This window comes from Mus musculus, chromosome 11, assembly GCF_000001635.26.
Source record: "Mus musculus strain C57BL/6J chromosome 11, GRCm38.p6 C57BL/6J".
NCBI classification, from domain to species: domain Eukaryota; kingdom Metazoa; phylum Chordata; class Mammalia; order Rodentia; family Muridae; genus Mus; species Mus musculus.
The window spans coordinates 95,335,165-95,352,269 of NC_000077.6; the positions used below are offsets into that span (position 1 = coordinate 95,335,165).

Below are 17,105 nucleotides of genomic sequence, written 5' to 3' on the forward strand. Positions count from 1 at the left end.
CAGGAAGGGATTCATTGAATATTAGGGCTATTGCTGTTGGTTTTCTCAGTGAGGCTGTGAGACCCAGGGGTGGAATACGCCTTGATAAAGGCAGAGATCTGAAGTGTATGAGAATGTTGAGCTAATTGAAATTGAGAATTCAATCTGCTTCCCTCATTTCCCTCCATAGCCGGAATCAAACCTAAAGCTTTGAGCATTCCAGGCAGGTATTGGCCCACTGACCTCCATCCCCAGCCATCAGATGTACTTTTTAAAGCTGAGCTAGCCTGAGAATGGCTGAGTTTTAATTCCAACCACCAGGTCTTATTCATCCCTATCAGGCATTTAGTAAGACTGTCGTCCTCATGGAAAAAAAAGAGTACTATTTTCTTCCATCACAAACAATCTATATGTCAGAGCTTGAAGCAAATCGTTCAAACATGAAAGTAGTGTCTTTGCAGAGAAAAATCTTTTCACAGTATGTTCCTTTGCCTCCATGTTCTGTGTTCTGGTCTGATTTTAATATTCAGCCAACTGTTGCATTCCCACTCTGAGCGTTATCTGCTTTCAGTATTGGATCCCAAGGTACTCTCGCAGCACGCACACCCAGTTTACTCCCTTTCCTCTGATTAGTAAGTGTGGCTTCAAGGGAATACCTTTAAAAAAAATACTAAACTCGGTAGAGACTGAAATAGAAAGACAAATCGGTAGCAAGGTCAAAATTAGAATTCATAACTAAATATAAATCTAGAGGGAATTATCCAATTACTTGGATGGTCCCTTCTCACAGACAGTCCAGCGTTAATTGGCTCTGTTTCTTTTCCATATATAGAACAAAGTAGCAAGAGTAATGGATTTTTTTTTTTTGAGATGCATTGTTTTAATAGTATCTTAAATACTGCTTTTTCTTTTTTCCGAAAATGTGTTCACATATACATAGCATATAATTTTCACAGCTTGCCAGTATTCTCTTTGGGGACCATCTGGTCTTTGACTTGTAGGTCAGAGAGCAACTGAGCTGGAAAGACAAAGATTTCCTAGTGGAGTCACTATCAAACTTGATCAGATTTATCATTTACTTTGTTTTGCTAGGTACACTTACAATGGATGGTTCTGAAGGGAAATTCCCAGCTCCCTTTTAAAGGCTCAAGTTAATTTACAGACTAACAGCTGTTTTTATTGAGATTGGACCAGCTTCAGGAAGGGACTTGGAAACGTAGAAGACAAATGAGTGTCATGTGAGGCGAGGTAGCCATTAAATGTACGAATTTAATGCAAAGCTCATGCAAATGATAGGCAAACCTTCTATAAATTTATCGAATCTCAGTTTGGAGTTTGTCAGCTGCAGTGAAATCTCATGAGAATTGAAAACTAATGTTTTTTAGTTAAACTAAATGTAATGGCTTTTGAAGTTAGGCATTCTCAGTCCCATTGAAACTGCTTAGAGTTTGACACTACCACCTTTAAAGATTTCAGTAGTGTTTGATTCCAGTCCACATCCAGCCCCGCCCCCTGCACAGCCTGACATCACATGGCATATATTTGCATACTACCTGGGACTGGGTGTGACGATCCTCCCCTTTGAACCTTCTCATTGGCAGTGCTGAAGAACCAGCCCTCTACTGGAAGGTCCAATCGGCAGCCTTAAGGACATTAAAAAAAAAAAAAAAAAAGAAAAGAAGAAAATCAGGAGGGTGGGGGTCTTGACTTGATGGCTGAGCACATGGACCAATCATCCTCGGAAACAGAAGAGCCCCGCCATGGATTGGTTGAGGGGGAGGTCCTGGGACTCTGTAGGCCAATTAGAACTCTGGGCCGAGGGGGCCGGTCCGCGCCCGTAGGGCAGATAAGTAGCGGCCGCGGGGGTTGGGGGCAGTGTGGGGCTCGCCGTGGGGGTGAGGCGGCAGGTAGCCGGGTGGGCCATGTCCGGGGCCGCAGCGGGCGGCCGAGGCGGAGGTTCCTGGGGGCCGGGGCGCGGAGGGGCGGGGGGTCTCCGGCGGGGCTGCTCTCCACCGGCGCCCGCTGGCTCCCCCCGGGTCGGTCTGCAGCCACTCAGGGCTACGGTCCCCTTCCAGCTGCAGCAGCCTCACCAGCGCCGGGACGGGGGTGGCCGCGCAGGTGAGCCGGGTCCGGAGCGGGTGCTGGGGCGACGGGCTGGAGAGTACTAGAAGTAGATGGGAGGTGAGAGAAGAGAAAAAGGGGCGCTCAGAGTTCGCGAGGGCGGAGGGAGCGAAGGCGAGCAGCTGCGAACCTGCGGTGCAACTCCGGGACGGGGTGCCGGGTGCATGGGCCGGGGACCAGAGGGGAGGGACCTGGCAGATGGAAGCTAGCTTTGGGGGGGCGTAACCGAAAAGTGGTCCGAAGTGTCCGCCCGGGCGGTGTGAGAAGTGCTAGAGTGCGTGCAAGGAGTGTTGTGGGCGTCCGGAGTCGAGGGCTTCACTGGGAGCCAGAACCGGTGGGCGCTGGACGCCTGCTCAGTGAGGGGGAGGGGCATGGAAGAGAGCCGGGTGGAGCCATGTGTTACTTCTCCTGCTTGAGTTTGGCCCCAGCGTCTCTCTCTATGGCTCTCGAGTTCCTTTCTTCACCACTTCACGTGCGCTTTCACATTATGCTTCTTCCAGGAGATGATTTGAACTCAGCCCGTTGGAATAAGTTAGTTTAACGGCTTTTACTTCGGTGCAAACATACCTCTGTTACCGATTTTCTACATTCCTCTCGGGGTAGCCCCGAAGTTGAATGTTCCCATATCTCTGACTTGCTTAACATGGCTGTCTCTTTCCAGTTATTCTGTGCGTGTGTGCTTATGTACAGGAGTTGGGCAGTTTGCATCCTACTTCTTGCCTCCTCCGAAGGTGTTTTGCCCTGAGCATTCCCAGCCAACGTGGCAGTGGAGTGCTTACAATCAAGTATGCTGTGTTAAATACCCCACTTTCTGAACAGCGCCGAAGCAGTTTCTTAATAGCAGCTTGATGTGGTGGGTGTGGGGAAACTAGGGTGGAGCAAATTTAACCTTGCTTTCACACTTAAGGCTGTGATGGGACCCACAATTGCAGGCCCTTTGGAACGGAAAGGGAACCTACTTGCATGAGGAGGTTGGCAGTAAGTTAAAAGTGAAGTTTGCGTTTGATTCACACCAGATGTGAAAGGATCATTGCACACTTCCTAAGTCTAAGTTTGTACCAAATGTACAGAAGCTATGGTCCCTGCCATCCTACTGTGACAGTCCCTACACCAGTCTCTTGTGCTTTCTGCAGATGACTAAGCTTGGACATTGCATATCCTCTTCCTGAAGGTATTCTGTTACAGGAGTCTTGCTAGATAGGAATGGGATTCATCGGGTCTTTGAGGTAGAAAGCCAAGTCTATTTGGACCTCACTGTATGTGCTAGTATCACATTCTGGAACGCAGAACTTGATCAAATCTGGTAGCAAGATGGTGACCAAGTAGTCAAAGTATGTGTAGAATCTGGTGGTATAGAAGAAGGCAATGCCCAGACAAACTCGTGCCTATCGTCAACTATAAAGCAAACCACAAGACTACAAACCTGTTGGTTTTGTTTGGGCTTCCTTGAAACCCAGGGAAGCTAGAGCAGCAAGCACCAGAACCTTCATCACTCTCGGGAGAAATTGACAGAAGCCTTGCCCGTGCAGTAGTTAGAAATTGTTTAGCCATCATTTTAAGAGCAGTTGTTTTGTGATCCCTACAGAGCTAGCATTAGAAGGGAGAACAGTGTGTGTGTGTGTGTGGGGGGGGGCTGTGCAAAGGGGATGAACATAGGCTAGCAAGCTTGGGTTTCATTACATGGCCAACTCCTTTTGCAGGGTCAGGGTCTCTAAAGGTACTGATGAAAACAGGAGAGCAGAGGTCTCTGTAACTTCAGGTGACTTAGAGAGATTGAATGGGTTCCTGCATTATGTATTTGGTTGGCCCATTGTTTCTTCACTTGTTAATATCCCAGACGTATTAAAGAGACATTTGCCTATGAGGTGGGATTATTGTTATGTTTTCAGTAGGAATGGAGGGGGAGAGTTGAAATAGTAGCTTGAACCTCTTGGTCTTCTTTGTGGCTAAGCATTAAAGGGAGGTGGGGGGCGTACCTGGGCTTTGACTTGGGACCTCACTCTATCTATTCCTTCTGTGCTTTGGGAAGTGTGCAGGAGTGTTTTCCCCTAGGCCATTAGGGCATGTGACAGGGACTTTTTTTTTTTCTTTTCTCTCACAGACCCTGAAAAGAATGATGTTTGTAATTTGGGTTTTAAACACAGGCTCTCCCACTTGCGAGCTGGTGTATGCTCTTGAGGAAGCTTCTGGACTCCCTTTCTTTTCCTGTGGGCAACAGTATCTGTGTCATAAGAATTAAGTGAGCTCATGAAAAGCTTAGAAGGGCGCCCGGCACAGGAAAGGGGCTGGAAAAAGTGTGTCTCTGCTGAGCTACTGTAAGTGTGCTGTTGGGGAGAGCCCACTGCCTTTTCAGGCTTCAAAGAGCAAACCCAGACTGCTCTGAAACCAGTGCTGCAGGTTTCAGAATTTCAGGGCCTCTCGAGTTTTGATTCTGTCATCTTGTAGAACAAGCGCTCTAAATGAGGCTCAGGAACACAACTGTTTAAAAAGGCTGCGAGCCGGGGGACTGGGTTTCAGGAGCAATTAAGTGCCGTCACTGTTTCTGTTTCCCATCCCAAAAGATGTAACACTCTGCCCGTGCAGTTATCTTGCACCACACACCCTGCTGTGTTCTTGACAAGATAGATTAGGCCTCGTTTAAAGGGTTACGGTGCAAAGAGCGGGTTTACCTTCTGTGACCGTTCATCCAGAAGGGATGTCTTCATAAAGCGAGGAATGGCTTCGTTTTTTTTTTTTTTTTTTTATGAGCTGGAGCTGGGACAGCTGAGAGAAAAATGAGGGCCAACTCTAAGAAAACCATGAGCCACTGGTGAGTAATTGAAACCCACGCTATACTTCTTACTGCAATTGCCCCTTGAATTAAATTAAATTCCCTGTGTGTGTGTGTGTGTGTGTGTCTGAAGCCAGTTTGAGGCTGCTAAACTTTGTGCTCTTCCAGAACCAATGATGATAGATAAAAGAGAAGTAGGAATTGGTTTTTTTCTGGGCTCCAGTCTCACCTATCCTGAGAGTGTCCTTCTCCATATCCCTAGAATGGAAACAACAGTTTTGTTGTTTATTTTGTGGTGCTTAGGATTGAGCCCAGGACTTTGTGCATGCTACACAAACACTACCACAGAGCCACATGTCCTGCCCCATGAAGATAACACTTAATTAAACTATGCTAATTATTTCTCCAAACCTGGGAAACCAGATGCTGTCTGGGAACTTACCGTACTCCACCAGAACCTTCTTAAACCAGGAGCTGGTAATTATAGCCTGTAGGTTATGTCTGGCCCTGAGCCTGTTTTTGTAAATAAAGTTTTATTGGAACACAGCCACACTCTTTGGATATTGGCTATGTCTGTTTTCATGCTGTCAGTGGCAGAGTTGAGTCATTGTATAAAAGTTAATCCCTCCTTGTCCTGAACAATACACCTGACTCTTACTCCAGGGTAAGAATCAGTTTCAAGCATGTGTAATGTACACTTCCTCAGAACACCCTGAGGTAGGGTCCGGTAACAATCCTGTGTCCCTACTCATATTTTAGGGGAAAAGGAACCATCTGTTTCTAGTCACTTCCCAGTCTTTGTGGCCGATCAGCACGTGTGAGGACAGCTCCCCCACCCCCGAGGTTGTCAGGTGGCATGTGTTCAGGGGACATAGCTCATTTGAATTTACATAAAAGCTTAACAGTTAAGCAAATTTGTTCCCCCTCTTTCCTTATGGCCCCCTACCCTCAACCTAACAACTCAGACTACAGAGAACATATTTTAAAAATTAGATGGAAATCACGTGAGGCATAGCTCCTGTTTTGAATTGTTCTCATTACCTTTTAGTTTTCTCAACAAATCAGTGAGAGCTGATAGAAGTCATGGCTGCCCTAAAATACTAGAGTCCCTAGAGGGACATAGGGAGTGGCTCTCCCGAGGAGCTAGTTCCTGAATATAAGGTAGCATTGTTATTAGTAATGCCATTGCTAAGTATAAAATGCCTTTTCTTGCATTATTTTGAAAACTTAGCCCTTGGGGGCTAGGTGTTTAGATGGGTATGGAGCCATACAGAGAGGTTGTAGAGTAGAGGTTCTGAGAGAGGTGCTCATTCCCGTGGCTTGTGATGCCCCAAACAGCTGGAAGACTAAAATAGAGTTAGGACTTTTTCTGCCACTTGATATAGTAAAGCTTGGGGGTACAGTTAACATCCTTGAAGAGCCACCATTTCCCTTCTGTAACCTGTGATTGAGATGGCTTCTATTTGGGAAGCGTTGAACTCTGGGGCTCTCCCTAGCCTGATACTGCTAGCTGCTGTCTTCCATAGCTTTTCCAGGCCCAGGCGTGGCCATAAAGTGCATTTTTTGAAGCATCTGACCCTTAAATATTTTATCAGTAATGATGATTTTCTTGAAGTTGGGAGGGGGGGGTCTCCAGTTTCTAGGATGTCATTAGCAGTGACAAGTGCCAATCTTTTGGGTACCCAAAACAGTGTAGGTCTGTGTGTTCTTCAGGATAGCACAGTATTAGATAGTATGAGAAGTCCTTACATAACGCAGAGCAAAGATGTTGGTAGAAAGGGGATGAGAACATTGTGGGGTGTGGCGGTAAGAGGATATTGTTCTCTCTGGTTCAGATATGGATCTCTAAGAAACATGAGGCAGGGTTACAAAATTTTCATAGTGATGATGTGAATTTGAGTGTTGCCCAAGCAGTTAGGTGGGCTTAGTAGCCAAAAGAACTCTGCTTGCATTTGCTGCTGAAGTCAGTGTGTTCTGAGTCATATGGTAGCCCCGGGTCCACCTATTCCCCGATCATAGTAGTAGTTGGGAATTAAACAGCTGCCTCTAGGTTCTTACCAATCTCACACTGAGTCTTTTTTCTAAAGTATTGAGATTTGATGATGTGATGTGGGAAGCCACATGTGCCGTTGCTGGTCGAGTCCAGCGCGCGCAAGAATGTGACATTTTCTGACAGGTCTGGTTTGGGTATTTTATATATAATACTGTCACGTGTATCAAGCACTACTTGACACTAGCTCAAGGGTTCTGCCTGGTCTTACCTGGTCTTACTCTTGTTCTATGGGCAGCATGGAGCCCTTCTAAGGGCTGGAAAGGTAAACCTGGTGTTACTTCATAGGACAAGTGGATACTATATATGTTACTTGTCTTGTTGCTGAGACAAAATACCTGGCTGAAAAGGAAGGAAGAGTTTATTTTGGTTCGTAGTTCAAGGGTATAGTCCTACAGGACAGGGAAGCAGGGAGCAGGAGAGTGCTGCCTGTAGTACATCTGCACTCAGGAGGCAGAGAGAGGACCCTGGTGCTCAGCTCTCTTTCTAGGCAGTCCTAGGAATGCTGCCACCTATATTTAGGGTAGCTCTTCCATCTTCAATTAACTTAATAGAGACAGTCCCTTGGAGACATACCCAGAGGCTTGTTCCTTCTATCATTCTAGGCCCCATCAAGGTGGCAATCACAGTTAACCACCAGAGATGCCCAACAGCAAGTTCCTTTAAAGAGTGTGGACAATCTCTTGATGAATTAGTAATTCCTGCCCTCCTGGTACAGAATTTGTGCCCTTCTGATACAGAAGTTGTTCTTCCCTGTCTTAGAAGAGGGAGTCGAAGCCAAAGGAAGCCGAGTAGGAACTGCTCCCAGCTTTCTCCTCTGCCTGAGTTGCAGCCTCACAGAGGTTCCATTATTTGGTTTGCAGAGTATGAATTAACCAAACACTAGCCAAATCTATTCACATAGTTAGGTCAAAAACAAACCCTGGTCTCAGGGAGGGAAGAGTTGAGGATGCTATCTGAAGTTGATAAATTGTCTGTGCTCCAGTTCCTCCTGCCCTGTGGAGCTCAGGATGGATTGTCATTCCTGGGCACAGCTGGCTGTGAACACGAAGCCTTCCAGCTCACAGTGCCCACTGGACATCCGAGTTTTCTGGCACTTTGCTCTCTCCCTAGAGTCACAACAAAGCTGCATGCTTAGCTTGAGAGTCATTTAAATGGTTATCCTCAGGCTGAGTAAGCTTCACTTGTCTTTCCTGTGTGGGAGTACCACAGCCAATCAAGAGCAGCTTAAATGAACTTAAAAGAACGCTATCAGAGTATTTCATAATAGGAAAACTGCAAGCCCAGCCCTGGGGAACCTGGAACTGAAGTCTTGGCCATGTACAGACACTTACCCTGCCCTGTTCAGGCACACAGGTCTGTGGGTTGCTCACGAGCCCTAGACAGCTGATACTGGGGGAGGATGGAGTGCCTTAGGCTTCACCCGCCTGCACATTAGCAGTTTGTGCTTCCAGCTCCCTATTAAAAGGGGCGTGTGGAAGCCTGGGAAGATTCTTCTAAAGGATTTGATTGCTCTCATGCAGTTGGGCCATGGTTAAGAATTGGGGTGCATTCTATTAGAGGCTGCAAGAATGTGTCATCTTAAATGGTGGACAATATTTGGCAGGGTAGTGCTGTAAATTTAGGGCCCTCCTCCCTGCCATAGCTCCCTGTCTGCTAATGGCAGGCAACTTTTTCCAGGAAACCATCTTGTTAGGGAACAGTTTAGTGTACCAGCAGCTCTGCTACCTGAGTCCCTTGTCCTGTGGTCTGAAATAACAACCTTTAGGAGAACATTGAAGTGTTAAGGCCATACGTGGAATTTGACACACAGCTGTAAGACATAAGCTGTAGCATATCTACAAGCATTCTAAATGCAAGCTGGAGAAGGTGCAAAATGAGAGGCTACTTAGTGTGTGCTAGGCTAATTATAGAATTGTAGGGTTTTGAATAGTCAGTTTCTCTTTCTTTCAAATTAAATTAGGTTTCTATTGTCTTCTCTCCTTTTTCTTTTAAAAGTGACCTTGTTTTTGGTCCCTGGGATGTATTATGGTAAAGCATATGCCTAGCATGTGCAAAACTTTGGGTTCTATCCCCATCACTGCAAACACACACACAAAGTGCCAATGTTATATAGTCTCATCTGGTCAGCAGTGTTCTCAAATCTCTGTAGTGCCTTCTGCCCCATCCTGGAAATTGTGTGCATGCCTTTTTAAGTAGGTACCTAGTATTTCAAGTGCAGGGGAACAAACCCCACAGCTTGAACAGATTTGAGTGCTTTTGCTGAGGGAGGGCAGGGGCGAAGTGGGGAGTGTCATGCTCAATAAATACTTGTTGGACTGAGTTGCTGGAAAGGCAGTGGAGTGCCGAAGGGAGCCACACCTCCCCCAGGCTTACTTGTAATGGCCTTTCCCCTCCTGGTCCCCATAAATGGTTCCCCCTCTAGAATACCCCTCCAGCTACTTGCAGAACAACCTGCCCACTCTCCAAAGTGTCAGGGTTCCTCTCTCCTTAAATCATTGGGCTTCTTTTCAGCCTGGTTTTTGGGCCTCAAGCCCAGCTGGTGACAAAGATGTTGCATTTCCATGTAAGTCATTGCTAGGCCTGTAGGTTCTCTTCCCAACACGGGGGCAAACATGGACAGTCACCAGGTTGATCTGTGGAAAGAAAGACTGTGTAGGATTTTGTTAAAAGTTTTGTTTAAAGTCTGAGCTATCTGGCTTTTGGCCTAGAAATAGGTGTGGTTGATGATCAAGGAGACTGAGACAAGTGCCCAGTGTCCTTTTACACCAGATAGACCGGTGCCAATTTTTTTGGTAGTGTTATACTGCAACAAGGAGAAGCAGGAATTGCAAAATTAGTGGTTTTTTAGGCCAGGCATTAGAGTTATAGTGTACCCTAGGGTGGCTTTCCCAGTTGTGATCAGATTGAAAGCCCCCTCCCCCATGCCAGGCACCATCCCAGGTATTTCTGTTCCTTCTCTTCCCCTACGGGGATATGCAGGGGAGAGGTGTTCATGATCACTGTCCTAACCCTAGACACTTGGACAGTTCTTCAGTCTGTTTCCCTGTTTCTAACCGTGGGTCTAGTGACTTAGATAAAATGGTTTAATAAACCTGCTCAGCTGGGTGTGACCTTGAGCAGAGCTAACATGTGATGAGGAGGGGAGGCAGCTTCTTTTCCCTTCTTCCCTCCTCCCTCCTCTTTCTTCTGCTCCTCCCCTTGCCCCCTTGCCTCTCCTTTACACTCCCTCCACCGTGAGTTTCCTGAGCCTGTCTGATCAACCACATGGTTTTGGAGAACCACTGTTGGTAACAGATGCGTTCCCTGCCCCGCATCTGTAGGTTGGCAGAAGCCTGTCCTACTGTCCTGGGATGGGGGTTATCTGCCTAACTCATGCACATCAGACATCACACAGGACCGGGGAGGTGGGGAGGTGGGTGTGGATAGTGAAGATGATAGAGGGGATGTAGCCAGTGGGCTTTTTATAGTACATACAGCATAGTCTGGATGGAGAGGGGAGAAGAGGGCCGTGGGAGCCGCATCCTTGGGGACAAGCACCTCTTAACCTGAGGGAAGTGCTGGGCACTTCTCCAGTGGAACCGTCACATGAATCATTCTGCATTCACAACAGAAAAGTAATCAATAGCTGTTTGTGTAGTAAGAGGCTGAGAATTTCAAATCTGAATGGCCCCAGATTCACCTGCATTGCTCAGAGAATCTGAGATAATTGGTACACCCACCTTCAGCGTGCCCTGCTGGGAAGGATGGCATTTCCTTGTTCTTGCAGACAGGGAAACCGAGGCCCAGGGAAACAACTTGTCCACAACCATCTGATTGACAAAGCCCTTTTGCTTGGTTAAGCAAAGGCCTCTTCCCACACGTGGAAGTCTATTGTGAACTTGCTGTAGCGTAGCACCCCCACTGCCTAGCATATCTCCAGCTCTGCTTTCCCTTCTGATGTGTATCTGTATTCCAGGCTGAAAGTGTACCTGATAAACTGATTAAAAGAGAACTGGAAGTGGGCTGCAGAGATAAGCCTGTTCCTTCACCATCCCAAGGTGATCACACCATGGATTTTCCACACCTTGGACTTGTCCTGTGAGCTGTAGATTGGTGGATAGTGGGAAGATGGTGGACAGTGGGAAGCCCTGCACGTGTGGTATGGTGGTGGCTCTTCAGTGTTTCTGGCTGTTCTGAGGTGTCCAGTTGCCATCTGGAATCAGTAGCTCACCAGGGACAGGCAGGGAACTGGGGACAGACTGATGGTGCTGCCTCTGGAATCATGGTTTATGAGTACTGAGTTTGGAATGGTATGGGGAAGATCTGCCTATGTGGATTGTAAGAGGGTATCTTTCCTATATGTGACTGAGTGAAACCATAAAAATGCACCTGGGTGCATTCCTATGGCAGGGAGTGGGCACAAGTGACATTGTGCCACCAAAACAACTTAGCCCTCCAGGTAGGGTAACGCCTGGTACCACCACTCTCACATTTCTAATGGGAAGGAAGCCTGGGACACGTGACCTGCCAAAGCACAGCCCTCTTCTTGCTTTTGGCTAAGCAGGAGTGGGGTCCTTGTGGTATTTAATAGCACCCAGTAGGGGAGACAGCAGAGACTTGGACTCTGGGCAAAAGCTCCATCTAGGGAGCCTTGCCTGATGTTCTTCTTGGAGTTAACTAATCCCTCTACAAGATCACTTTCCTCTCTATAGGTTTATGTCATGTCCTAATGTTTGTTTGCTTGTATGTACACAGGTTTCTTTTCCAGTAACTTTCCAACCTTGTAAGGCAAAATCTTATTTAACAAATATTATAAAAAAACATTTCTATATAATAAAGTTCCCATTTATATAATGTTTTGTTGTTTGTTTTGTATGTTTTGTGTCTTTAAGGAAAAAACAACAAATGAGGAAGGGCTCGGAGAGATGGCTCAGTTGGCGCCTCCGAGCTAGCTACGCAAGCGTGAGCTGATTCAGCTTCCCAGCACCCGTGTGGAAGCAGGGTGCACTTACCCTGTTACCCCAGCACAGCGGGCAGTGGGGATAGGGACATCCCCGCTGTCCCCACTATCATAGGCTGGCCAGCCTAGCTGAATTTGTGAACTCCAGGTTTAGTGAGAGACCATGTCTCAGAAGTGTGATAGAGCTGGTAGGATGGTTCAGTGGGTAAAACACTTGCTTCGCAAGCTTGACCTGACTTCAGGCCCGGATCCCATTGTTGAAGGAGAGAACTGACTCCTGAAGGTTGTCCTCTGACTTCCCATGCACACTGTGGCATGCACGTCCCTGTATTCCCACACATATTGTACACACTCAGAGAAAAAGAATAATTGAAAAAAAATTAATTTCAGTGTGACAGAACACGGTTTTAATCCCAGAACTCAAGAGGCAGAGAAAGGCAAATCTCGGAGTTGCAGTCCAGTCAAGGCTGCAGAGTAAGACTCTGTCTCCCAAAACCAAACCAAACAACTTCAAATTCAGTGGGAAAGCCATTGATGAAGATTTTGGTCTCCACGTGTATATACACTTGCACACAAATGCACACATCCCAGAGCACAGACAGAAACTGACTTTGCATCACTTTATGTGACTTGTCTGAGCTGTGTGGTCACTAGCCAGGTCAAACAGAACATTTGGATGTTTGTCGTGTGCAGGGGAAGGAGCAGAGCCCATAAGCCCGCCAGTTAGAAAGACTTCCTTCTGCTTTCTGTTTGTCCCTAACCTCCCATTTTGTCACAGTTGCCTTTTCCTTTCAAGGTGTCCCCCCACACTGAGAGAGAGAGAGAGAGAGAGAGAGAGAATGAGTGAACATGTGGGTGTCAAGTATGAATGTAGGAAAGTACGAAGGTAGCTGGACAGTGGTGGCACACACCTTTAATCCCAGCACTTGGGAGGCAGAGGCAGGCGGATTTCTGAGTTCGAGGCCAGCCTGGTCTGCAGAGTGAGTTCCAGGACAGCCAAGGGTACACAGAGAAACCCTGTCTTGAAAAAAAAAAAAAAGAAAGGAAGAAAGAAAGTAAGTCTGTGAGTGTTCAACATGCCTGCACCACCAGCCGTCAGGACAGCAAATGGTGTGTGTGCTTGTAGGCAAATTTGGGTAATGGTCATGTATGTGTCCTGTGTGCTCATTCTTGAACAATCAGTTTCAAATCATTTCCAAATAAAAACATCTAAGTAATAATTACTAGACCAATGTGACTACCAGGTTGCTCCTACATGCTTGTCATGTCTCTTATTCTCCCCATTTAACAGATGGAACAGTTGGTATGCAAGAAGTTATGAGTTTACATAACATGCTGGGGTGGAGCCCAGGTTTTGCCTCTTGTGTTTCAGGAGCTTGCAGCTTACCCTTCTCCAGGTGGACAAAATTGGTATCATACCCTGGAAACTGACTGGGTGCCAGTTTCTGTGTTTGCAAGTGCGGCCCTTGCTTCATCTTGACCCAGCATTCGAGTGTGCAGGGTTACCCCAACATGCTGTCACTCTGAGCACGATCCCACATCGAGCATGCTCTGAATGCCTCCTCTCTTGGAGATGGAACACTACTACTGTGTTCCTCTGCTCTGCGCTTAGCTCTTCATTCTTTTTTTTGTTTTTTTTTTGTTTTTTGTTTTTTTTTTGTTTGTTTGTTTGTTTTTAAAGACAGGGTTTCTCTGTGTAGCCCTGGCTGTCCTAGAACTCACTCTGTAGACCAGGTTGGCCTGGAACTCAGAAATCCTCCTGCCTCTGCCTCCCAAGTGCTGGATGGAATTCAAGGTATGCACCACCACTGTCCGGCTTCAATTCTTAAAATACACGGAACTGGAAGGCTCATCGGTGCCATAGCCATACAGTAAGACTATTGCATATTTACTCGGGAGAGATGCCAGGCTATAGGCCTAGTCCAGGCTATGGCTCTTCTGGGCCCATATACTAGGCAGTTGTACCCTCTGCCTTGTGAATATGGTAGGCCTCAGGGGAGTTTGTGTGGTTTAGTGCAGGACATTGCACCAAGTGGAGCAGGAGTTAGAACTTAACACTCAGGGAAGTGCCCTTTCGTCCATCTTTCCCTTAACCCCAGGCCTGAGGAGGCTGGGTCTGGGATTACTAAGCAAAGTCAGAGGAACGGACTGACCCGGCTGTATTCCCACCCTTCCCTCTTACACACCACACTACCTCAGCCATCTGGCTGTGCTCCTTAAAGGCATCCAGTCATTTTTGCTTATGCTGCAGGGAATGAATGAACCCTCGTCTACTTAGACTGTTGAGCCAGATTCTTACTATAGCCCAGGCGATTGTAGAGTTTGCAGTCCTCCCACCTCTGTCCTCTGACTGCTAGGACTGCGGGTTATATATCACCACACTGGGCTTTACTATTTAACAAAGCCCCCTCTTTGTTAAAAGTTTTCTGTGACTGGTGAGACGGCTCAGGGGTTAAGAACACTTGATGGCCTTACAGAGGATCCAAATTCAGTTACCAGGAGTTGAGTAGCTCTCAACCACCCAGGGCTCCAGTTTCAGGGGATCCAGCCCTTTCTGGCCTTTATAAGCACCTGTATACACATACGAAGCCCACACACAGACACATAAGTACACACATAATTAAAAATAAGTCTTGTTTTGAAAAGGCAGTTTTCTGAAAAACCTTCAGTTGTGGTGAGCAAGCATCTTTTATCTCAGGCGCTTGCAGTGGCTGCTGTAGACGTGATTAACCTGGCTGTAATTAAGCTGTCCTTAAGGGATTTTTTTTTTTTTCATGGCCCAGCCAGCTGAATGTGAAGTAGAGCCGTGAGCCATTTGCTGTGTAAGTGTCCCTGCTTGGACTCAGATTGCTCGTCCTTAGGAAATGATCAAGTCGTATAGACTCCTTCCATGATCCTCTTTGTGTATCTGCCTGTGTCTTCCACTGTCCTGGCTGTGTCCTGACTCAAGGTAACTGATGGGTGGTGACAGTCAGTCAGAGCAAGGAGGAGGAGGGTGAAAAGAGACTGATCCCAATTCCTAGGGGTCTGTCTGAAGCCTAGATGTCTGTGTGGGAGCCACCATGCCAATAACAGTGCTGTCTGCTTCCAAAGGACTAAACTGAGCTTGCCTTCTGGGTCTCAGATGCTGGGATAGGACATATGGCTGATTAATATCCCATACTGTCTCCTGGATCCAATTATCCTTTTGCATCAGTAAGATAAGCCTTTTCCTTACTTCTAGAAGGTAACATTACCATGAAGCAGCTTGAGGGAGGAGGTCTGGTCTGTCACCTACCTCCCGAGTAATGTGTGTCGCCACACCCTCTGCCTCACGAAGCTGCTTCTAGAGAGGTAACCAGGGAACAGCCTTCTGTTAGGAGGCCTTTGGCAGCTTTCTTCTCTTCCCGGCAGTTGTCAAGGCTCTCAACGCTGGGGGCCACCTAGCCTTGCTTCTCAGGCTGGCTTACCCTGGAGGCACCGTATAACCTTTGTGCTTCTCTTAGGAAATCTGAACAACTGGCAAGAGCAGGACTTCAGAGCAGGGGCTGCCCTGGAGTGTTGCCCAGCACACTCTGGGGTTTTTCCACAGCCAGGCCACAGCATAGTAATTTGCCACTGATTTCCAGTTCAGTTCCAGAAGGTCAGGGCCCAGGTATGGATTCACTGGGTGGGATGTAGAAGGCTTTTGGGGCTCACTGCTGTGTTGCTGGGCGGGGAGGCGGGGGGGGGGGGGCATGAAATAGAGCTTAAGTGAGGATGACCCAGGCTTTCTGCAAGTGGAACAAGAGTTCACACAGGTTTTTGTTTTTGTTTTTTTGGCAACGTTGGGGATTGAACCCAGGGCCTCAGACATGCTGGGTAAAGGCTCTGCTACTGAGCTGCACCCCAGGAAACCCTTCCCACAGGTTTTCATGAATGAAGCAGCGCAGAGTGGGTGACTGATGGTCCTAGTTCTGAGGAACCTAACTGAGCCCTTGTCCCTAGCCCAGCCCAGAGCAGAAGGAATCAAAAACCAAGGTTAAGTGCAGTGGATCCTGACAGAGTCCAAGCTAGCGAAGTGTACCAAGCCAGCACCCTATGTGCCCTCTGCTCCTGAGTAAGCTTGGTGGTTACCGCAGCTCACCCAGTCATGTGACCAGGCCTTCTGCTGTGGCCAGCCACAGGTAAATTGAGCACTATTTATATTTCCTGCTTGGGAGGAGGTGGGCAGGGACACCTGGGAGCCTACAACACAGCTGTCTTAGCTGCTTGGAGGGCTTGTTTACCTTTGACTTTGTACTGTTTTCTCTTTCTCTTCCTTATGCCCCAGATGATAACATGAGTTCTGAGATTGCACCTGAGCTGCGTTGGTCAGCAGCATTCTCTTTACCCTCTAGGAGTTGGAACCTTCTGCCCTCAAGGGCAAATATTGAGTCAAGAACCTGTAATGATCTATTCCTGGTGCTGTTTTCAGGGACAGACTACTTTAAAATCTCTCATTCAGTGCTGATGAGTGAGTACAGTTCCTCCCATTGTTAAGATAGACTCTCTAGCTTTTTAATCCCAGCACTTGGGGGGCAGAGGTAGGTGGATCCCTGAATTGAGGCCAGCGTGGTCTATAGAGTGAGTTCCAGCGCAGCCAGGGCTACACAGAGAAACCCTCAAAAAGAAAAAAAAAAAAGTCAGAGTCACACTTTGTAGCCCTGGCTAGCCTGTATAACTAGTACTAGATATATATATAGGCCAAGTTATCTGAATGCTGTCCTGTGTTCATTAATATATGTGTAACTAGACAGACCTCTACATGTGTGCATCCATGTGCAGTCTTTTCAGTTAATTATTTGAAACTATCGTGACGCTTCCCCCCTTCACTTCAGCAGCTTCTCCTGACAATAAAGACAGTTTCCTTCACAATATTATCATGCCTAAGGAAATTAACTGTGCCTGTGTGTCATTTAATATCCCATCAGTTTTCACACCTCCCATTTGGTGGCTTGCTTTGTAACCTTGGTATAGGGCTTGGAACTCAGACCTTAAACATACTGGGCCAATGCTCTTCCCATATCCTCAGCATAAAGGATCTTACTTAATTCTTACTTAAAAAGCTTCTCAATCCAGTACTCCAAGTGTGTGTGTGTGTAGAGATGATTTACGTACGTACATGTGTGTATACTTGTGGATGCTAGAGACCAATGTCAGGTATCTTTAATGGTTCCCCATTGTCATTGTGGTCCTCCTCCTCTTCCTCTCCTTCTTCCTCCTCCTCTTCATCTTCTTCCTCC

The 17,105-nt window shown here is 47.0% G+C and overlaps 1 protein-coding gene across 6 annotated transcripts in view; it reads left to right on the forward strand.

The window, feature by feature from the left end:
* The first annotated feature begins 1,853 nt into the window (after positions 1-1,853).
* The window catches only part of Fam117a (family with sequence similarity 117, member A), a 44,855-nt gene continuing 29,603 nt past the window's right edge, over positions 1,854-17,105 (forward strand). The window contains exons 1-3 of one of the 6 annotated variants that reach the window (XM_006532837.3): positions 2,127-4,909; positions 14,646-14,684; positions 15,829-16,007. Coding sequence is in view for 3 of the 6 variants with exons in the window: in NM_172543.4 (NP_766131.2) it covers positions 1,902-2,097 (196 nt within the window). In the remaining 3 variants the exon portion in view is untranslated. Of the gene's footprint in view, positions 2,098-2,122; positions 4,910-14,645; positions 15,497-15,828; positions 16,008-16,153; positions 16,337-17,105 lie in introns of those variants that run through there. The other 5 variants (XM_006532834.3, XM_006532833.4, NM_172543.4 and 2 more) reach the window with 5 other exon arrangements.